The 21,840-nt window shown below is 53.6% G+C and overlaps 7 protein-coding genes across 7 annotated transcripts; 2 read left to right on the forward strand and 5 right to left on the reverse strand.

Moving 5' to 3' along the window:
- Nucleotides 1-156: 156 nt before the first annotated feature.
- On the reverse strand, nucleotides 157-2,507 carry QC763_100560 (uncharacterized protein). The gene is made up of 2 exons (XM_062906601.1): nucleotides 1,319-2,507; nucleotides 157-1,255 (listed from the first exon to the last, which is right to left on the reverse strand). Exons 1-2 carry the CDS (start codon nucleotides 1,866-1,868, stop codon nucleotides 291-293), a joined length of 1,515 nt encoding a protein of 504 aa, XP_062769439.1. The 5' UTR covers nucleotides 1,869-2,507; the 3' UTR covers nucleotides 157-290.
- QC763_100550 (uncharacterized protein) lies at nucleotides 2,455-8,041 on the forward strand. Its single transcript, XM_062906600.1, has 2 exons — nucleotides 2,455-6,882; nucleotides 6,939-8,041. The coding sequence occupies exons 1-2, from the start codon at nucleotides 2,844-2,846 to the stop codon at nucleotides 7,421-7,423; spliced, it is 4,524 nt and encodes a 1,507-aa protein (XP_062769440.1). The 5' UTR covers nucleotides 2,455-2,843; the 3' UTR covers nucleotides 7,424-8,041.
- On the reverse strand, nucleotides 7,910-8,929 carry QC763_100540 (uncharacterized protein; the record flags this gene model as incomplete). Its single annotated transcript, XM_062906597.1, has 1 exon — nucleotides 7,910-8,929. One exon carries the CDS (start codon nucleotides 8,927-8,929, stop codon nucleotides 7,910-7,912), a length of 1,020 nt encoding a protein of 339 aa, XP_062769441.1.
- A 63-nt stretch (nucleotides 8,930-8,992) lies between these two features.
- On the reverse strand, nucleotides 8,993-9,993 carry QC763_100548 (uncharacterized protein). Its single transcript, XM_062906599.1, has 2 exons — nucleotides 9,456-9,993; nucleotides 8,993-9,397 (listed from the first exon to the last, which is right to left on the reverse strand). Exons 1-2 carry the CDS (start codon nucleotides 9,854-9,856, stop codon nucleotides 9,286-9,288), a joined length of 513 nt encoding a protein of 170 aa, XP_062769442.1. The 5' UTR covers nucleotides 9,857-9,993; the 3' UTR covers nucleotides 8,993-9,285.
- Nucleotides 9,994-12,898: 2,905 nt separating this feature from the next.
- On the reverse strand, nucleotides 12,899-13,826 carry QC763_100543 (uncharacterized protein; the record flags this gene model as incomplete). Its single annotated transcript, XM_062906598.1, has 3 exons — nucleotides 12,899-13,429; nucleotides 13,485-13,668; nucleotides 13,731-13,826. 3 exons carry the CDS (start codon nucleotides 13,824-13,826, stop codon nucleotides 13,038-13,040), a joined length of 672 nt encoding a protein of 223 aa, XP_062769443.1. The 3' UTR covers nucleotides 12,899-13,037.
- A 399-nt stretch (nucleotides 13,827-14,225) lies between these two features.
- Nucleotides 14,226-16,518, reverse strand: QC763_100530 (uncharacterized protein; the record flags this gene model as incomplete). Its single annotated transcript, XM_062906596.1, has 2 exons — nucleotides 14,978-16,518; nucleotides 14,226-14,920 (listed from the first exon to the last, which is right to left on the reverse strand). Exons 1-2 carry the CDS (start codon nucleotides 15,252-15,254, stop codon nucleotides 14,226-14,228), a joined length of 972 nt encoding a protein of 323 aa, XP_062769444.1. The 5' UTR covers nucleotides 15,255-16,518.
- On the forward strand, nucleotides 15,766-16,539 carry QC763_100520 (uncharacterized protein; the record flags this gene model as incomplete). The annotated part of the gene is made up of 1 exon (XM_062906595.1): nucleotides 15,766-16,539. One exon carries the CDS (start codon nucleotides 15,766-15,768, stop codon nucleotides 16,537-16,539), a length of 774 nt encoding a protein of 257 aa, XP_062769445.1.
- Between the last annotated feature and the right edge of the window lie 5,301 nt (nucleotides 16,540-21,840).

The following is a 21,840-nucleotide window of genomic DNA, read 5'->3' on the forward strand; positions in this document are numbered from 1 at the left end:
TGTAAGCCAACACCAAGGCACAAGGCGTAACACCTCATTGGTCGGGCTTATAAGAGGCTGCAAGCGCCCACACATGGCAATCGGACCCACAACAGGCTAGCACGGACAATATCCCTGACCATCACATGTCAAGCGTGCAAGCTCCCTCAGGTTCATCCAGAGAAGCAAGCTCAGTGTCGTGGTGATTCTGTTGTCTTGGCAGAGGAAGAACCCAGAATATCTGTTCTCATTCAAACTTGAGCAACCGTCCCTTCTTAAAATCATGACACTACTCGTGTACAATCAGGTGACTAAATGAGACCAGCTCTGGCAGCCTCCCCTCCACCCTCGGCCATCACGCTCTCTACCTTTTGCTTCCCCTTCATTATGCCAGCTCCCTCTCCTACACCCATGCGACGAGCGACATAGCGTTGCGCCACAACGCCTACCGACAAACTCAGCGCCTCTTCAAGCCACTCGGCAACCCATTCCCTCGGGTCAACCCCGCCGCTCTCGATAATGTCCCTGATATCATCCGGCACTCGTCCAAACTGCTCCTCAAACTCATCCTCGTCACTCTCACCCGCTGAAGGCGCAACATCTAGCCACTTGATCCATTTTGCCGGGACCCCTTGGCTAACAGCCGAATACCGAATGTCGTGGACGGGATCGAAAATGTAAATGGCAAACACGACTTGGTCATCATTCTCTTCCTCCTCCTGGGCCATGCTGTCCTGCTTGGCCTTTTCTTCTCCCACCGTGCCCGCAAACAGACCCTTGTCTCCCTTGACAGAAACAGCCTGGACACTGAGGAAGATATCCGACGAGCGCACAGGGTTGGATTCAGAGACGGGCTCCAAGGCTCTCTGGCGAGCTGCCTCAATCCCACCACGGGAGCTGAAGTAGTCGGTGGCGTATCCCTCCGCATTGGCCCTGCACAGCTTGGAGCCTTCCACCAGTCCACCAACAATCCCCAAGTCTCTCCCAGGAGCATCCGTGACTCTCCACCATGGACCGTCGCGCCAGCCGGCAGTAGAGTGTTGCGCATTGGATGCGGCACCAGATTCTTGCCCACGCTGAATGACAAGCAGGTCCCCTCCTTCTACCTGAGCCATAACCCGGTTGAAGACTGCGTAGATGAGGGGGTCAAGTGACGGATAGCCAACTAGGTCATGAGTAATGTGGATCAGGAGACGCTCGTGGGAGGAAATCGGCGGCGCAAGGGTGTGGAGGATTGTGGTGAGGGAGGGAAGGGCACGGTGACGAAGCTCATCGCCTGAACAGAAGCACACTGTTAGTCTAAATCATAATCCCATTCGGTAAATATGGTACCACATACCTAGGCCGCGCAGAGCACCGACGTTTCCACGAACTTGATCGGCCCATTTGCGAGCCTCTTCATTCTGCTGAATCTCCTTGACAGCGGCTTCTGCTGTCTTCATCGCTGCCGTCGCGGTAGACAGCAAGCCACCCCACCAGCCACCACCGCCGCTCGATACGGTGGCTGTCGCTTGAGGTTGCTCAAGCTTTTTCTCCACCTCGTCGGAGCTGGTGGCGCTGGGGGTGGCATGGTAGGAACCGGTACTCTCGGCTGACTTGCGAGCAGTGTCGGCGCGAGGAGGAGGGGTGTTGGTAGATGTGCGCTTCAGCGCCGGCGAAGCCTTCTGTACATTTTCGCGGATGCGAGGCGTGTGAGGTCGCGGTGCCTTCTCCTCGCCGAGTTGGGTTTCGAGCTCGGCCAGGGGGTCAAAGTCATCGGTCGTGGGGTCTGGCTTGCCCTTTGCAGGCAGCTTTGTCTTGGCGGCTTTAGTGGAGGCCGAATCAGTACCGATATCCTTGAACAAGTCATCAATATCGTCGTCGGCAGCCTTTGCTTTGTGGGTGGTCATTTTGGCGGTGATGAGGTTGGTGTTCCGACTGTTTGCGACGCCGTGACGGACTGACGGTTTGAGTCGCGAGCTGCAAGTGGAGAAGTGCGAGCAGAACCGGGGGGCGGGCTGCCCAACCTGAAAGAAGGTTGGATGGGATTGAATGCGGGGGTGTTATCTCAATAATGGGTTGGAAGTATGTAGTGCTATGATTAGTCGTTCTAAGCGATCGTATCCGTATGGGCTGCAATACACGACCAGAAAGATGACAGTCGGGTCTCACGATGGCAGATTCGCAAACACAACGATGCACAAGCCAACCACCACAGCTTCTTCAGTGGAAATGCAAAGTGGTGTTGTTGCGTCACGGGCCAAAATGGCAGAGGTCAGGGGAGCCCAGGCATCAAATCAACGGCTAGCTCCACCGAGTGTTATGCAAGAGCTGATTGGTTGAGCCGCAGTGCTGCAGTCCAAACAGGTTCTCAGCCGGCGGGTGATTGCCAGCTGTGGGAGTGGGGATAGCCGGGCGGCGCGGAGTGCCAGGGGCCTGGGCTTATTCGGGAACCTCCAGAAAATTGACGTGAGAAGAAATCTACATGCAAGGAGGAGCGTAACAAGACCAGCATCTGACGGCAGCTTGTGCCGATATCTCTCATCCGACATTTGTCCAAGGCTGTTCATGAGAAGAGAGTCACAAGCCTTGTTTCTGACGACATCCCTTGTCCTCTTGTTTTGTTCTGCTGCCTCTCACTTGGGGCAATTTGCGGGCGTGCAAGAGAGGGTTATTTACAAGCGACCAACCGGATCTGACCTTGACCCTGACACGTTGGATGCCCGCCTAGTGCCATCACTTTTTTCGCCTCACTCACACAACACTACTCTCACCACCCCTCTACACCGGCTTACACCGTCAGTCTCACCAGGGAAGCTCACCGTCTCGAGTCTACTTAACCAAGCTGTCCTGGTACGTGGATTGAATTACACATTCCTCCTATAATGGACCGCGGTCGTGGAGGTGGTCGTGGGCGCGCGACCAAGAAGCAGCGTGCCGGTCTACCACCATCTCACCATCCATATCCGGAATCGCTTCATACGCCAGGCCCTTCATTTGTCTCTCCGGATGTTTCTCTTTTACCAAAAGTCCCCCAGTCAGCTCCCCAACGCGGGAACAAATCCAGGCCGGTAAATCAAACACCACATCGCGCCTCCTCACCCATGAGCATGCCAACTACAGCCACCACGTCAGCACACCACAGCTTTCGGGCATTCGCTCCAAAAACCGACAAGCCAGGTAGAAGCAACACTTTTCACTCGAGCTTCACCTTTGAGTCGCCAACCAATCATGGAATGGCACCCGAGGCTCCTATGGGCCGGAAGAGAGCCAAAACCTTTGAGACGGCCACCGCGGCCAGCTTTGAGGGTGAAGACGAGGCACATTCAAAAGGTGGACACTCTCTTAGAAAGAGGACTCGTATTGACTACGCTCAAGTTCTCGACGATGAGATTGGTCTTGCTGCGGCGAGAAACGGTGCCGAGTTGCCCCCGAAAATGACGGCAGCTGCTCCCACTGTTGCCCGGCCACGCAAGAGAAAAGGCGCTCATTCACAAGAGGATACGGACGATGAGGCAGATGATGTCTCGTCGACTACGAAGCGTCGACGAGCTGACAAGTCTCCTGCTGCCCCTCGCGCCGCATCGCGTCGCCGGAATACCGGCAAGAAACTGCCCACCGGAATGAGCGCCTACATCGATCAGCCATCTGACAACGATGCCGTGCAGGACACGATTCTTGTTGGGGTTTCAATGGATGCGGATGAGGAATCGGAACAATCATCATATCGAGAATCGGATTCAGCACCTTCATCTCCAGAAGGAACTAACCCAGCAAGGCGACAAGACCAGCAGCCAGAGACGTCGAAGCAGAGAGACCCTGTAGCTGCGATCAATCAGCCGGCGATGATTGCACCAGAGAATGGAACGGGATTGAATTTACCTGCCGCTGAGGTGAATGGCCAAGTGAATTCAAACGGCATTGAGTCGGCAATGGATCTCTCGTTGGACCATGTGCCCGAGACTGCTCCAAATTCTGCCCAACCACGAGGCCCCGTTCAACTTGAACAGAGTCGTCAAGAGCAACACCATGAGGAGCAACACCACAACGCCCCTTCTTTCATTGAATTAAACGGGACCCATTTGGAACAACAACAACAACAACAACAACAACAACAACAACAACAACAACAACATCAGACAGAAAAGCTTGACCCAGTTTCCGGCTTTCCAACTCCCGCCACAAAATCTCTTCAGCCTGCCACTGAAAACTCGGTAGCTTTGTCCCAGCTTTCCGAGTCTATTGCGCCAACGTCAACCGACAATACAGCTTTAAGACAAAGTTTTACCGCCGCAGAAACGCCAGTTTCCGAGCCGATCCCCCAGGAGCTGATGCCAGTTCAGAAACCAAAGTCCCAGGGATCACCAGCTGTGGAAAGTACGCCTGATCAATTTGACGGCGCTGTCGAGCTAGAGTCAGGATCACCTCGCGAAGTCGATCCGCCGGAAGCGCAGTCGCTGTCCACCGCAACAGTTGCCAGTCGGCCAGTCTTGCGCGCGCCCAAGCCCGTGGGACCTGCACGCCTGCCAAGGTTGGAGCGCATCTACGAGGCCGAGACTCCTTTTGCCTCAGCGCTCAATCTCGAGCCATATGAGGACGAGGACGTCATCTTGCCCGGCCCATATACCGAATGGGTGTACGCTGAAGAAGCACCACCCACGCCAACACCAATGCCGACTCCGACACCGACTCCCATGCCCATGGATAACATCACGTCAGAGGTTACCTGGGATGTGACCAGGCCGCTCAGGAGAAAGGACTTTGACAAGTTACACCGGATAGAATCAAAGCGGCGCAAGGAAAAAGGCCTCCCTCCAATCACTTTCCGAGATTTCAACAACGAATGTGCGCGGCTTCACCAAGCTGCCATCAAGGTCCAGTGTCGAGCTCAAGTCACGTCTACTCCCCAGCATCAAACGGCGCCGGGAGTTATAGTTAGCCCTTCCAGGAAGACACTACCAGATAGCGAAGCTTTGGAGCCACAGTTGCCAACTGCTGCGCCGTCGCCAGCTGCGGAAGATGATGGTCAACTCGATGCTCAGTTCGATGGGATGGATGACCAGCAAGAAGCAGATGACGACCAAGAGCCAGATGAAAATGAAGCCCCGATACCAAATCGGCAGAGCAAGCGCGCAATGGATCCAATCGAGGTTACTAAGGACTATCCTCGTCAGTACCTTTTCCCTAAACTCCGGGACCCTGCCGAGTTTGCTGCACTGCTAGAGAACCCCGAGGAGCTGGATACGGAAACTCTGGTCAATTCGACTGCCGCCGCCGTCGAGGCCCTTCACTCTTATCAGCAGGAGTACCAAGAACTTAAAAGGATAATCGATGATGAGGAGAACTCCAAGAGACGACAAGCTAACGACAAGACCATTGCCAACTGGGAAAATCGCCAAAAGGATGACGAGCCGCTGCCGTGGCGTCGTCACTACGATGAGCCGATCAAGGGGCCTCCTCCCTTTGAGCTCCGAGGTGCACGGGCTCCTAAACCCTATGTTGACGACCCCGTTCTCGAATATCAGCGTGAGCAAGATCGCATCATGGCCCAGGCGTATGGCTTCAAGCACAATAACCATGTGTCCTTGATTGGCCGTCAGAATCCCGAGGAGCAGCGGTGGGAGGCGCCGGAAACAAGGCTCCGAGAGCGCAAGAGAACCGAGAAGGCTGCCGAATTGGCGGAAGACAATGTTGTTGAAGGGAAACGAACAAGGAGACCTCGTCAGATTGCCGACCAGAGCAAGGAAGCCAGCCGCGCAGGCACCCCAACTCTCCCCGCCCCTCCCACAAGGCGTCCACGCAAAACAGCGACGGCAGCTGTCACCAACGGAGATGTTACTGAATCAACCGACCCGGCGCCCATCCCAGAGTCTGTGACAGAGTCTCCACGCAAGCAACGCGCTGCAGCAGCCGCAGCCCGTGCCAGACAAATCGCAGACGAGGAGTCAGCCTCTTCGGTTCCTCCCCAGGATAGTAGTCAGGGCGACGAAGACTATAATGCCACACAGCTTGCCAAAGTTCGCAAGCGCGAAGCTGTGGACGCGCCTTCGTCTGCACGCACATCAGAACCCGTCAAACCCGGAGCCAAGAACAAGCGGTTTAGCAAGGCTCCAACTTCAGCGCCCATGCTGTCGGCTCCCGAGACTATTATGCCTTCCTTCTACGGCCACCCATCTGCAGCCTCGGCCCAGCCCGAGTCCAGACCATCGACCGCATCCTCTGAACGATCCGATCGCACTGCTGAGACGACCGAGTCGACGTATTCTCTACGTGACAAGCGCAAGCGCAACTTTGTGCTTGAGAATGATCCCGAGCTCGAGGCTCGCCCGCAGAGACGCAAGGTTCCTCAAAAGTCACTGAATAACAATCCCGAACCGAACGTGAAGCCGACGGCTACCAAGAAACTACGTCAGCCTCGTCAAACTCCCCTTTCGCGTCCTCCACCGGAACCCACACCGGCTCCTCCCGTCGAGCAAGCGCCTCCTCAGTTTCCGATTGCGCCTCAGCAAGCTGCGCCCCCGCCCCCCCCAAGCGGAGGTTTGAAGGCACCCACCTTGATCTACAGCAGCCCTCCGGTGCCGCAACCAGTTCCTGTGCTGGCTCCGGCGAAGCCATCTGGACAGCCACCGGGGCCGTTCTTGCATACCTTCAATTCGGCTCCTGCTTTCCAACACGGAATCCCCCCTCCACCTGCCGCTCCGCCGGCCATCAAGAAACCGATCACGAGGATCAAGCTCACCAACACGACTGGTCTTGTCAAGGGCAGGCCAATCGGCAAGGGCTCCCGTGGTGGCGGCAAGCCGGGCGGCTCCACGTTGAATGCAGAAGGCAAACTGCCAACCTTGACCGAGCTCCAGGCTGAGGTGCCAGAGAAGAGCTACTCGGAAATGAGCAAAAGTGAAAAGATGAGCTACTCGATGAGAAGTGAGTTTTAACCCCTCAACAACATGTTGTTTTCGGTATGCTAACAAATGACACAGGACGCTGGGCTTCGGGAGAGATGCAAGGCGCGGTCGAAAAACGCCGGACGACCCTCGCCAACAAGAAGGCGGAGAAAGCGACTGGCCGGCCTGGTGAAGATTCGGCTCCTGGATCGGCCAATCACTCGGGAGCGAGCACACCCCAACCGCAGCCCCAAATGCTGCCGCAGCCACCGCAAGTTCAGGCTCTGCCACCAGTCCAGCATCAGATTCCAGCACATCAACCACCGATGGGCATGATGATGGGCTCAGGGCCTCTTGCCTTGCCTGGAGGCCCTCCGCCCCCGCCTGCTCCTCATGGTCCACCGGTCCTTGTGCAGCCGAGAACTCTGCAGCCTCCGCCTGCCATGCAACAACCTCAGCCTTGGGGTCCGCCGTCTATCATGCCAGGACAAGCAGGGCAAATGGTATTTTCGTTCCCTCCACCACCTCATCAGTTCCACGGTCATCCGGGACATCCAGGGCATTCTGGACCCATGAACTAGATCGTAGGAGATGAAAAGATCGATCTCTTGTTGTCAATTGGAGGAAAGGAACTGTTGATGGGAAGAAAGGATGTTGATTTACAGGAGAGAGGAAACACCAGTCGTGTGGAGTGTTTGGATGGAACGGCGTCATCCTTTGTAGCGGTCTGGTGTCAAAGGCCGCATTTTCCGTTACAAGGAGCGGGTGAAGAGAGTTAAAGATCTCAGTTTTTTTCAGTTGTTCGGGTCAAAGCAGTCATTTTCCAATCTCATGGGAGAAGAGGAACTTCATGGGGATGGATGGATCTGGGGCGGTAGGTTTGGCATGGCAGCATACAGCATGGGCGGCAAAAGCGATGTATATTTTTGCATTAGCATTTTCACTGCACTGCAGAGCATGGTCTGGGATTTGCACTCGGCAATCGGGACATGGCATCAAGGTCGGGTAAACTGCGTCAACAGCATCGATGGCAGCAGGTAGCAATACTAGACTACATTGTTGCCTCTCTAATTGTCTTGGTCATCTTCCAGGACAGTCTCGAATGTTTTGGGTATCCTCATAAAGTCACTCTTGTCCCTCTGAACTGCCACATCCGGCCTCACCAAGCTCAACCACTTTCCATCACCAGGATGCAGCCCCTCGCCCAAGTCCTTGTACACCTGCACGCTCACCAGCGTTTTGTCCCCAATCAGTCTGATCCTCATGACGGTCTCGGTGTAGCACTTCCCGCAAAACAAACCCTCAATTTTCTTTTCCTCCTCGCTCTTCCACTCGTGCTTCTTCTCCGCTCCCTCCGAGTCAGTGGTAGTGAAATTCACAGCCGAGTACCGCACGTGGTTCTTCCCTTCCCCTTTGACGCTCGTAAACTTGATGTGGGTATGCAAGCAGGGTTTAAAGTTCCTGTACCCGGAGCCGATGAGGCCGTTCTTGACGACGGCGTGCCCGTGGGTGGTGGCCTCTGTCCAGCCGCCTAGGTCGGTCTGCAGGATGAAGGCTAGGGTGAACTCGAGGTGGAGGGTTTTTTGGGCGGTGATGAGGGGGGTTAGGACCCAAGATAGGGAAGGGTTGGAGCCAGTGGTGGCTGCGCAGGCGAGGATGCCTAGGTCTTCGGAGGAGTTGAGGGCGTTGGTGTGGTGTTTTCTGAGGAGCTCGTAGAGGTGGTAGAAGGAGATGGAGAGGGGGAGGGATTTGTGGATTGGGGGGAGGGTGGTTAGGCAGCCTAGGGAGAGGTCTTTGCTGAGGGTGGACCAAATCTCGTGGAAGGCGTAGGAGGAAGGGAAGGGGTCGGTGGGGGGTTGATTGCCGGAGGCTTTGGTCTTTGAGCCGCTGGGGAGGAGGGACGAGTCAAAGCAAATGGGGTTGCGGGCCGGGTTGTGTTTGTTGCAGCCGTCATTGGGACCGTGGACACAAGGGAGGTTGCCTTGCCATGTTTCAGAGTCGGGAAGAAGGGTGATCTCCTGGGAGAGAGAGGGAGGTGGTGGGAGGGGAGATTCCTTGTGACGGAAGAAGGATTTGAGTTTGTTCATGTTGAGTGGAAGGATCAAGAACAACGCTGTTGACCTGAAGAAGGGATGATCTGACCACTCTCTGATTTTATACAATCTTCGTGGCGGTCGAGGTTAGGAACGTCGTTGATTTTAGCGTTTCGTTCTAAACTCTGCCAAGTTCTCTCTAGAACATAATGAGAACCCCTGACCACTGCGTGAGATTGTGGCGGCTTGGCCGTGGTGGCTGCCTCCGACTGCGCCAACCAGCTGAACAGTCTTTCTTCTACACCACGGACAGTCCGTTCTAGAAAACCAAACACAGCCCCATCAATATCGCAGAAGCATCAGATAAGCATGTCGTTGTCCCACACGCACTGGTATCCCAGATCAGGAAATCAGTTCGGACTCAGGTCATCAATCACTGCCCTCGAAGCAGCGCTTGCCGCTTCAAAGATTGTTCGCCCGTCCTCAGACTCCAACTTGACTTTTTGCTCCTGTTTGTCATTCCTGACCATGGCTGTTAGCGTCTCCTACATAGTCGTGATGGGCTTATTGCCAAGCTCACATGGTCAAGAGTTGCGTGCCAAACACAAACAGCCGCGATAAGGAGCTCAAGAACTCAATCGCGCTTCCGTCTCCCTCTTTATCGGATTTCAACCCCGCAAACACCCGCTGAGCTTCAGCCACGGCCTTGTCCAGCTCAATCCCTAGTTGCGGCAAGACGACGTCGGCTCCTTGAGCGCAGACTGCGAGTTGAGTCGCATGCTCCCGGAAGATGGCAAGTCTCGCGGCGAAAGCCCTGGCTGGCGATAACTTCACCGGCAAGCCCTTTCCTATCTGGTTGTCTGGGTCTTCGCTGTGTTCTGTCCCGGCGAGCGAGATTGTGGCAAGGGCGGCGGTTGCGGCATCAGACAAGGCCGTGCACTTGGCTTCGAGGGAGGTTTTGTCAAAAGTAGCGTCAGCCATTAGGAAAAGGGGATATGATGTCTTGGCTTAATCCAAAAAGCAGGTGGGACTAATCGAAGCTGATGGTTTAAGTGTGAGTGGTGATTACCGGCATGAATCCGGTGCTGTAATTAGAGACTGACTCGGCTTTTATCCAAGTGCGGGGTTTAAAAAGGCCAGTCATATCCGACACAAGAAAGATGGTAGGTGGCGAAAACGGGGCATATCACCTACACGGAATGCCACGTTCCTGTCGCGAAACAAGCACGGTCCCAAAGCAGGACAGTGTTCTGTGAATAATTCCAAACTTTCCGCGACACCCACTGTATTCTGAGACCTAAGCTAATCCTGACGCTGACTGACTGGGCACCTGCTTGTCATCTCGTATCACCATTGCGAGCAATTGGCAGGCCTTGGTCTTGCTCATAGGGAGACACTCACTCATGGGCCGGCCATCTTTGGGCAAAAACATGTCCCATCCCCAAACCTCGATGTTGTCTGGATCGATAACCTGAGTTGGACAACTTCCATCGAACAAGATAGGATACTTGGTAGCTCTCACAAAGGCGATGTCATACCAGATTGCATTCTCCGTTCGTCGCGCTGCTAGGCTTGGTAGCCCCCAAACCGGGAGGGTTGCCGGACGGCACCCACCAGCACAGTCCACAGACCTCCAGGTATCAAGTAGCGCACCCTTCGCACTCGCTCTGGCCCTTTTGTGGTGCTATGAAGGTTGGACAGACCCTGCGCAGACATGGGGCGAGGGTTTCTGGATATTGTCTCCTGGGACGGTAGGTGTTTGGCGCAGACAAGATTCATTTTCACCTCCTCAGCCAACTGGTCGTTTCGCATTTCAGGAGTGTGAGATGTCTCGAAATAGTAACGCAGGCTGGCCCTGAGCACATCAGGGGGAGTGAACATGTCAGCTAAAATATGGCATCGGACAGACCGTGACTGGTTTCCTGGATTACGGGAAAATCGTGGCTTGTTTCCTTCGTTGTGGTCTATTTCATCGGGGTCCGTTAACTCATGCAGGATCAGCTGCAACAGCTGCAAAACAGGAAAGCTTTTCAGATTCGGGAGTCGGCTGAGGGCCAAGTCGCCGAGCCAAGGTTGGCGTCGTACGGCATGAGAGTAGGTACTGGCAAGGAAATGTCTGTCTGTACGTATTTGTCGACCTGTGCAAAATACGCATAAACTTCGCCAACTGGCCCGTCAGATTCCCTATTGGGGTCTTCGAAGATATGTAAATGCTCCAGATCTTTCATGGAGTTGATGATAGACCCGAACTCGTCAAGCAGCTCCTCACAGCCATTCCAGTTGATACAGACAGCCAGCTCAACGGTTGCTTGAAAGGTCTCGTGGCGAAGAAGAGGAACGATAACAGCCAGCGGCAATGGTCCGAACCGAAGCCAGTCAATTTGATCCATTCCAGCAAAGGCGTGCCGAAGCAGTTGTCTCGCTGCGCCTTGCCTTTGTCCGAGACGATGCTTGGTTGAACCTTCGTATAGAGTTGTTCGGAGGAAAGATTGGGACATGAAAATTTCCATCATATCTTCAAGAAGGTCGGCATGGTCTGAGTGATCATCGTCTAATATTCCCCTCACTAGGACTCTCGTGGCTTGCTGCAGTAAGGAAGCTGGACTAGTTCCTGGCTCAGGCTTCTTCTAGACATTCTCGTTTGCGGTAGCTCTCTTGTTCCAAGGGCCCCCTGGCCACAGATCTGAATATGCAAAACCATGTTAGTACAGAACCGAATGCTAAGACAAAGTTCAAAAAGACCGCTCACTTTCCAAAGCATCACCATCGAGCCGCTGGCCGTCCTGCATTTGACCCCAAGGTGAGCTGACGTGAGCTGTGCGAGACTCCCGGTAATCGTAAACACCCAGGGGTACCATCAGATCGATAAACCTTGCTCAGTCAGGACGTACCGCAAAGAAGCAATGCGTGATCTTTGACAGATCCGTTATATCTAAAATTAGATGGCCTTGGGTCCTGCCACCGTCGCTTGGTTTGAATCCTTGATTGATTCCCAGACCAGGAATCAAAAGGCGAATGGAGATTCTTGGAAATACAGAAACGATCTCATTCACAATAGCTGTATAGAGACAGTGGGCAATGAAGGGTAAGCGAACCGCTGGATCGGTTTCATGGGTTCCAGCCGCAATTGGGTCTCCAGGCGGGCGGTCTCGATAGTAAACGCTAGCAAGGACAAGCTCGCCGCTCAGTGCTTTCCTGTCGGCACTTTGAGAGAATGCCTCTTGGAGAGGCTCGTAGCTTGACCTGGGCCAAAATCCATGCGCCGAGGATGCTGGATAGATTTTGGCTATGGCAAGGGAGCGATACCGCCCCGCAACACGGGCAATGACTGTTGTTCGCATTTTGAGTTGATATTGCTGATCGTCATTCTTGAGATCGGAGGGGCCGCCGACTATCGGATGATGTCATATAAGGTTGGTGGGCAGGCGGATGGCAATGGAAACCCTCAGGCTTTGGGTGTGTTGACGGAGTGGGGGTGACGGAGGAGATGAGGCCCATAAAAGGTCGCGACCACGTTGAGTGTGCTACAAGAGCATTGTGACATGGAAAAAAGAATTCCTGCACCTAGTGTCTTTGTATTTAGTGAAGCCTTCGTATCACCGATGGCTCCCGATTGCTGATAATTCCGTTCTTTGCCTAGCTGCTCGACAAACCCGTCTATACGTATCTTGCCTTATATTTCCTCAAGTCAGCACAAGTTTCTGGATCCTGATCCTGACGCCCGAGATAATAGGGAAGGGATCTCAAACGACTATTACGTAGGTCCTAATTAGTGAACTGCTGTGGATAGTCCCAGTAGGCTTAGAGGGTACCTACCTAATCATCCATCAAGCTACAATCGGAAAATAATGCGGGAGTGTTTGGGGCGATTGCCTGACCAGACCATAAAGTCAAGGTTCATATGCGCGAAGCGGCCGGAGTTTACGCGAGAGAAATGTGTGGAATTGGTCTAATCTGACTCCTACATCTTCAAGTTCCTGGTGGTAAGACATAATGCCACGGTACCCTGTTGGCATTTTCCCAACCCAAGATATAACACAAACCTTCCCGAACGCCGAAACTCCATGTTGGATAACAGAGAATCATGGAATGTTCTTGGTTGTAATCCCCCGCGGTCTGTTATTTCTCCAACAAAAGAAGCTCTGTCCCTGGTTAACCCCATCTAGAGGAGGAATCCCGCAAGTCCGCCAACAAGACCCAGGCTCAGGCCAGCAGTGATAGCGGCACCGGCCGCACTCTGGGACGAGCTTGTGACAGTCCCAGTCGCGGTGCCCCCCGGAGTCCCAGAGACCTCAGTGACGGTGGCACTTGGCTCCTGTTGCTTTCCCTCCATGGAGGCAGAAGTGGAAGCTAACGATGCCAACAAGGTCGACAGCGACGCCAGAGACGAAGTGACAGGATTGACCTTGCCCGTGACAACACCGGATGACGACGGCGGAGTCGGAGTGACGGTGCCGATCAAGGCGGTGCTGGTCTCGAGGATCCTGCCCGAGCTGGTGAAGATGACCTCGACGCCCTCGAGAGTCTTGCTTGCAGTGGTAGCAACGGGGCGGGCTGTATAAACCATGGTCAGCCAATTCTCCAGGGTTAGAGATTAAAAAAGACATACCTCTGCCGCAAATATTTTTGCCTTCAGAGATAACCCACTCGGCCTGTTCGATGTTTTCGCAGGACTCAACTGCACAATCATGGATGCCATAGTTGAAATCGGGTTTGGAGCACAGGCAGTAGATGTCGTCGGGCTGTTGGCAACCGAGGTGCATGTGGAGCGCTAGCATGTTGCTGATGCACGACTGCTTGGTATGTTAGCAACATCACCGTTCACAGAAGCACGCAGCAGGTAATTGTCACTGACGGCACAGTTTGGAAGGCTAAACTTGGGTAGCTGCTGGGCAGAAGCGAGGCCGGCCAGGGCGGCAACGACCAAAGTGGAAGCAGTCGTAGTCTTCATCGTCTCTGCTGTAGCTGGTGATGTTTGCTTTAGATCGAAGGCGCAATAGATTTTTGTTGGGTGAACGGTGACTGTCTTGGTTGGTTGGTTCAGGTTGACGGATCATGCAACAGAGAAGTTTTTAGAAAGATGGAGCAGAAGCCCGAGGGCTTTTTGCCCTGGGCTGAAATCTTGATAAGCGTCAAACACCAAGAAGCTTTGGGAGGCACACATCTGAGAAAGAAATGACGAGTCGCCGTACAATTTGGTTGAAAGTTTGATGATCGCACCAGAAAATGCCCCAGCATGCATGTAAATGCAAAAGAAGAGATGCCTGGCTATTCAAAATAGACCGGTAGATGACCAACTGAGAGCCCAGATTCGCCCTACTTGGGTGCACAAAATGTCCAACTGGGCCCCTCACGAAGCAAGCCACAAGCCACCAGCGAGGGCACCTCCGGCCACAGCCCACAAGCTTATGGCCTTCCTCCCCACCGCAACGCCTCTCATCCTTTGAACCAGCTTCTCCCCAAGTGGCTGGATACTCCTTTCGAAGGAATCGTAATCTTTGGCAGCCCAATCAGCCCCATCCTTGCCAGGCACTGCATCTTCGCCCGTAAACGCCACATACAGCACATCCATTCCGTCATAGCCGCTGTCACCTGTCATATTCTTTCCCCAACAGGCGGTGGCAAGCGCTATGCTTACCTCGCCTACCATGGGATTGTCGCCGTCATCTCCATTTGTGTCGCCCCAGATGCCATACACCAGCTTGTTGCCTGGGCACACAACAGCCATGACAGACAATGGTCTCACGCCGTAGTCTGTTGGGTCAAACGTCCGCCAACCAGGTTTGCTACCGCTATTTCCAAAGACGACATACGGGTGTACATAAGTGTTAAGGTCAGATATGCCAACTTTGAAGGACTGGATGAGGTCTCGGAAAGCCGTCGCGTCTTGGTAGTCCGGACTTCTTCCTAACGAGCACCTTCCGTCGTCTTGACTACCACTTTGCACGCCGTCGCAGTCGACATCCATGTTGGAAAGGGTTCCATTGCCGCCGGAGAGGTAGATGATGGAGGGTCGATGGGGGTCATTGGTGCAGTATGAGGTGGCTTTGCAGATGTCAGCACGATGCTAAGGATGACAGTCTTCATCGGACATGAACGTACTGTTTGTGCCATCATCAATGCTGTAAAAGCCCCCGGCCAAGCTATGTTGGCACGACGCGACCCTCTCCTTCAGCCCTTGGTAAAAGTCGTTCAAGTTCTGGGGGACAGCATTGGCAAGGAAGGAGCTGTCGCCAGATGTTGGAGTCGCGGCGAGAAACAATAATAGTGTGCCAAATGTTCTCCTGCAGAATTGAAGAGTGGGATATCGCATGGGATTCGCCGTGGACATGATCGCGGCTGGAAGTTGGAGTCCAGCACTACCTTGTGGAAATTGCATAAAAATCCAAAAACATTACCTGGCTATTCTCTACCGCGTCTTTGCGCAAATGAAATGGAATAGAAAACAGGGCGTCATCGTGCTTTTCTCTTGCGCGACCTCAAATCTCATGACAGGTCGTGAGAGGAGGCGCAGCTCCCTGCATTCACGGTCCACTCAGCGGACAGGCCCGAGCCGGAAATCGCGGTCGGATTTAAGCTTCAGCTGGTGCTTCTTCGGACAGCAACCGCAATGACCCAATCGGAAAAGAGGTCGCCGAGGTGAGACAACCTCACAGACATCGTATTGCGCATTTTGACCTCCAAAAAGAAACACCACGAGTGCCCTTCACAATCAGCCAACCAGTCTCGGGGAGACACACGCCTGACGGAGCGACCGCAGAATTGAAAAGTTGCGCTTCTGAAGGCGCCGGAATGATTTGTGTAAGATTTCGACGCGCTGATCGGCTTGAAACATTAAACTGACCATGTTATCTCTCTCAGTGTCTTTGAGATGGCGTCGGATTGTCGTGATGTTCGGTGGCGCTGTTTTTCCGGCTGGAGGCCCCGCAAGATGTCCACTCCAGTGTTTCCGTCACCTATCGCCTAGAGAATCGCGCTATCTGGTAACAGCAACCCTTCGGCTTCCGACTCTTTGTTCATTGATATCTCCGCACAACAAGATGAGCAGCCTATTGCAAATCATAGACCTGCACGACCCTGTCGAGTTCGACGAGCTTCTTCATCAACGAGATCTCTGTGGCTGGGACAAGATGGCATCGGATATCGAGGCTTGGCGAACAGCCATGGATGCCGGAACCAGAGCAATGTTCTGGATTGTCCCGCCGTCTCTTGCCCATCTCCCCCTTCCAGACCGGTGCGCAGGACATATTGCTTTGGTCAGCGAGATGAGCCCCCCTAATGAGGAGCTCGCCCGACCGGACAAGTCTATCCTTTATCTCTCGTCACTCTTCATCCGACCCGAGCACCGCGGAGGGCTTGGCCGAAAAGCGGTTCAGGCGCTTGAATCTTGGGCAAAAGTGCCCCCCTACGGCTCACCTCACTGCGAAGCAATAACCCTGACTGCTTTGGACCGACGATACACCGAGGATGACTCGGAAGAATGGGGTGGCGTGTGGGCCAGATTTGGTCAACAAGCACCAAAGAAAGGAAGCAGCACTGAAGATTGGTATGCCAGGATGGGCTATGTGAAGTGGAAGAGCCAGCCTATGTTCGACGAGCAGTTCCTCGATGGCACCAAGATCAAGTTGGTTGCTGCTTTTCTGCGAAAGACTTTGAGGGAATAAACAGAAGTTGGATATTTCCGACTGCAATCTTTTTTCAGTCATGACAGCTCGACGTGCGTTCAAATCAATTGGCTTATCCAGCTTATCCACCGCTATCCAGGCAGCGACTCCACTACCAGTGATACGCAGGGTGAATGGCGGGCTCAGCATCAATACGTCTCTGTGGTCTCCCACCTGCAACAAACCAACAGAAAGGAAGACTTGGGCCACCTCACGACATGACAGACATCACCATGGATACCAGTGGCATTGAAGTCGATATGGTCCTCATCAACCCAGGAGACAAGAGCGCCGAGCGGGGTGACCTCCAGACCTCTTTCCTCAACTGGCTACAAGACGACAACCCCAGAGCCAGTTTGATCAATCATAGTGGACATCGAAGACTTCTTATGGAGTCTCTAGGACATACGACGCGCCCGCTTCATGTATTAGAAGTTGCAGACCTCCTTCGGTTCTTACAGGCGAAAACCGACAACATGAGCGAGGGATCTGCCAAGGAGTATCTGCGGTCAGAATTTGGATCCAATCTCAAGATCTTGCTCAACAATACCGTTGTCATCAATCAGTCCTTGGACACGAAATTCTCTTCAGAAATCTCCCATGAGATACTGGCCATCATCTGTACCCGCTATCTATTGCATTCAGGCTGGGCAGACCATCACAACATCCGATCCCCAGCCCAGGACGGGTGCGCGGATGAGAATAGCGAAGAGGAAGAGGAAGCGTGCGACACGAGAGTGACGAGTGAAGAGTTTGCTCCTCTTCGCCTTCAGTTCCCATTCATTGCCTATGCAGCGCGGCACTGGATGGTTCACGTGGCCAAGACATGTCATTCTCATGACAGCTTGCCCCTGCTTTTGGTATCTGTCCTAGACGAGTTTCTCTTGGAAAATCCCACGCCCTTCAGCGCCTGGATCGACATTGAATGGCGGCCATATGAAATGGGCGATTGGGTCACCACCGGCCACGGTGTCACCGCCCTTCATGTCGCGGCTCGCTATGGATGGAGACAGTACCTGGCTGCCCTGGTTGAGCGCTCCGCCACTAACGCAGAGCTGGATATTGACGAGGTTGACTTCAGCTCAAAGCAAACCCCGCTGTTTTTTGCGGCCAAGTATGGACACGCGGATTGTGTCAAATTACTGGCTGATGCCGGTGCCAGCCTTGAAATCAAGAATTGCAGCAAAGTCAATGTCTTGCGCCAAGCAATTGTTCGCAACCACGTTGCCGTGGTCAAAGTCCTGCTAGATTTGGGCCTGGATCCTATGCGGGAAGAGGGCAGCCGAGCCGGTAGCCCGGCGCTGAGATTGGCCTGCGAAAATGGGCAACTTGAGATTGTTGAAGCATGTTTACCATGGCTAAAGGATCCTGAGGATGCCTAGCGGGCCCTTGACTGGGCATTGACAAGGCGCGGCAACGTCTGTGTGGTGCAACGGCTTCTCCAGCATCCTGGTATCGACGTCAACAAAATCATTCGAGGCAATACGCTGCTCATCAAGGCATGCTGGTTTCATGATGTGGACTGCATGCAAATGTTGCTTTGCGCTGGAGCAGATGTCAACATCCTTGGATGTGGGGGTGACTTTGAGGACAATGGCACAAATCCGAATACAGAAAGACATCCCCTGTCGCAATGGGTACAATGGGGGGATGCTGATGTCACGGCCTTGGAAGTCTACTGCTGCAGGCAGCCAGATCGCCGTCCAGAGAAGCTGGATTCTAAAGCTCAACTGGAGCTCAAGCAGGGCCTTAACTTGCTCATTGGAGCTGGAGCCGACCTCCACCGCCGCAACAAGAGAGGTTTTGCCCCTATCGACATTGCAGCAAACCACCCGACCGCGCTACGACTTCTGATCGAAGCAGGCGCTGATTTCCATCACGAGAGTTCGGATGGAAGTACGTTGCTGCACGTACCCAGAACCGGGGAGGACAGCTGGGAGCTTACCAAATTCCTTGTTGGAAAAGGCTTGAGCGTTGACAAGCCAAGATCAGACGGGCAAACACCATTTCATCTTTACATGAAAGAATATCTGAAAAGATACAGCTGTGACCATGCAGCTGGATATCGGGATGTTGTCCGGTTTGTAGAGGAGCTAGGCCCGGACTGTTCGGTAATTGATGCTGAAGGAAATGGAATTCTGCACATTCTCTTCATGTCTAACGCAACAATTTCCAGAAAGCTTTCCGACTGGAATGAAGATCTCAAAAGAATTTTCGAAAGGCTCATTGCTCACGGTGCGCCGGTCCTCGAAAAGAATTACGCTGGAGAATCGTTGATCCATCTGGTGTCGGCCGAGAACATTGAAGCGATCCGATTTCTGATTGAAAAGGGTGTCGATCTCGAGACTCAAGATTACGAGGGCAAAACACTGTACATGCAAGCTGTGACTCAGGTATACGATACCAAAACCCTGGATCGGCTTCAAGCGATGGGCGCCATGGTGAAGACGCGGGATTTCAAGGGCCGCACAGTCCTACACGAGGCGATCAAGGGCCACCGAACCGGCAAACTTGACATGATGGCGAAACGGCAACCGCTCGCCTACCTTGTCGAAGATCTTCAACTGGACCCCAGCGTCACTGACAATGAGGGCAATAGCCTTCTCCATGAGCTTGCGAGTTGCGACACAGATCAGTACAATCTTTACGGGGCATTGCTTGAATATGGGGTGGACAATGATGCGCGCAACAAGGCCGGTCAGACCCCATTACATATCGTCTGTCAAAGGTGGGATGACGACCACCTGAACTTTAGGGCGTGGGGTGGATTTGAGCAGCAATTACTCTCCAGATCTCTCAAACACTGCAAACACCAAGTCAATGCTGCGGACAACCATGGAGTCAGACCCATCCACTTGGCGGCCGACAAGTCGGAATTTTTGGTCCAGCAACTTTTGGCCCTGGGAGCGACGATCTTGGTAAGGACACATGACTGGATGACACCTTTACATATAGCCGCCAAAGAACACCAAAGTAATGTTGTTGCGATGCTGCTTACTGCCGCTACAACCGGCAACTATGGGAATCCAAAAGAGTTTCTTGAAACCAAGGGCAAACCTAAAACGTATACCATCGGCAGTAGATGGACGGGACGACGAACGGGAAAGGAGCTAGGGCATAATGCTCTTTATTATGGTGTGCAGTCTGGACGCCCAGAGACCGTTTCGCTTCTTTTGGGGGCTGGCGCCGAGGTGAAGTGGCAATCCGCCAAACTTTTGCAGGCCTGCGCCAACTTTGAAGAAGAAAACCGCAAGCTACCCCCACACCGCAGGTCTGGCACCAGGTTGAACGAGATTTTGGACATGCTTGTCACTTCAGGACTTGACCTCTCAGCACGCGCCAGCAGGAACATGAACTCAATCACGCCACCGCTGCAGTTTGATCTAGCTGTTCACCGAGCGCTGGACGCCGGGTTCGACCACACTGTTTCGTGTCTCTTGCAACATCAGCAGCCATCGTCACAATCGTCAGTCTCTTTGGTGTTTGCGCGGAAGTGGTTCGAGAGGCGGAAGGAATCTGGAGCCTCCGTCTTTCGAGAGACGAGCAACTTGTTGAGCACGGCAGCGGGAGACGCTCAAGCCATCCACGCCCTGGTCCAAAAGCTTCTCCTGGCGCGCGAGTTCGAGGTGGTTGAGTACATCTGCACCGTTCCACAGCAGGGCGCAGATGACCCATTGGTTGCAATCGACGACAAGGGGAAAACAATTTTGCACCTACTGGTAAACAACGGATATGCATCCTTGCTCGAGCGCATCTCGAGAGCAAGGGAGCAGCATGACAATCCACTAGAAAGTCTGCAAGCTCTTGTGAGTCGACAGGAAAAGGAAGGCGCCATTTTCCCGCTGGTCCTCGCTGCTTGTCACCGGACGCTTCCCAATATGGCCGTCCTCCGTGTATTGGTCGAGGTTGTGAAAGTGTCAATCAACGATCCCCAGCGGTTTAGGGAACATGTACGTCCGTATTTCAGGCCTGAGTGGCGTTATCATCAGGGATATACGCCGCTTCATGGTGTGACAGGTCGAACACCATGGTGGCATTTGCACCAAGCTTTGCCATACTTGCTTTCGCAGAAACCCGACCTTGAGGTTTGTGCTCAGTATGGAGGAACGCCTCTTCACTTGGCACTTTCGCAAGCGGACCGTGATGGCAGTGCGGTTCGATTACTTCTAGAAGCAGGTGCCGATCCTAACGTTGTGAAATGGGGAGGGCGAAGCTGCTTTGCCGTTGCTATGCAAGCTGGCAAGACCGAGCTTGGGCGCCTGCTGTTGGCACATGGAGCCAAGGTCACCTCATCGGACTTAAAACATGCAGCAGAGGATGGCAAAACGGAGTTCTTCTCCGCTTGCGGATACAGTCTGAGTAGTGAGGAAGAGAAGGAGTTGGCAAGCCTTTTAACAAAGGTCTCCAAAAAGTAGCTAGTACAGACACAGAATGGGATGCCTCTCTGGCTTTCGACTTTGGACTTTATTCAGAGAGTTCCTTCACTTGTTTCATTATAGCAAAGCCCTTCAGCGCCCTGCCACAGCTTCAACAGGTCATTCATACTATGAGGGTATATCACTCGATACGGAACCTGGGTACCTTCTCTCTGACAACCCGATCTTGTCATCGCAATCCGTCTGCCAAGTGACGGAGAAATTGTATACTGCTATTTTCTTTGCGGAATTGGCAGGCGGACTTCCGATTCTGTTGGACGCAGGTGATTTTGCGCACCATTTGGATGGGATGAGAACCTCGAATGCCATGACTACCTGAGGGAGACTAACGATGGCAAGCCAAGAACAAGACCATTACTCCAGGTCAGCTTCCTCTCACTAATACCTACATCACATGCTTCAGCTAACGACTTTACAGCTTACAATCCGTCTTGACAAGACGACACTGAGCTGGGTGGAATGGGCCTTGGGTCTGGTTAACACTGTCGTAACCACATTATCGTTCTGCGAAATGAGAGCATGATAGGCGCGCGTCGCGGCGTCAAGCTCGGTGCAATTCGACCTGTTTCTTAACGGTCCGAAACGCATCACAAGGCCCCTGATATCACCGGTATTTGTGCGTAGCCAAGATTCGGCACCGCCGTTAGGCCCGTGGGATCCGTTGGGCGGCTTGGAGCATCCCCATCACCTGCTGCAAGTCACGCAAGCGAGAGGTGGTGTCTTCCGGGGAATGTGGGTCTCTCTTCTTCTTCGTCAGAGTCTCGGAGGCAGCAGCAACTGCCGGGAGGTCGTTTGAGGAGTCTGGTTCCGATCCCCGTTGTCTCAGTTCGGCTCTTGGCTTGGTCGGTACCAAGTTGGGCAGCCA

Source organism: Podospora pseudopauciseta, chromosome 1 (assembly GCF_035222475.1).
Source record: "Podospora pseudopauciseta strain CBS 411.78 chromosome 1, whole genome shotgun sequence".
In the NCBI taxonomy this organism is placed as follows: Eukaryota; Fungi; Ascomycota; class Sordariomycetes; order Sordariales; family Podosporaceae; genus Podospora; species Podospora pseudopauciseta.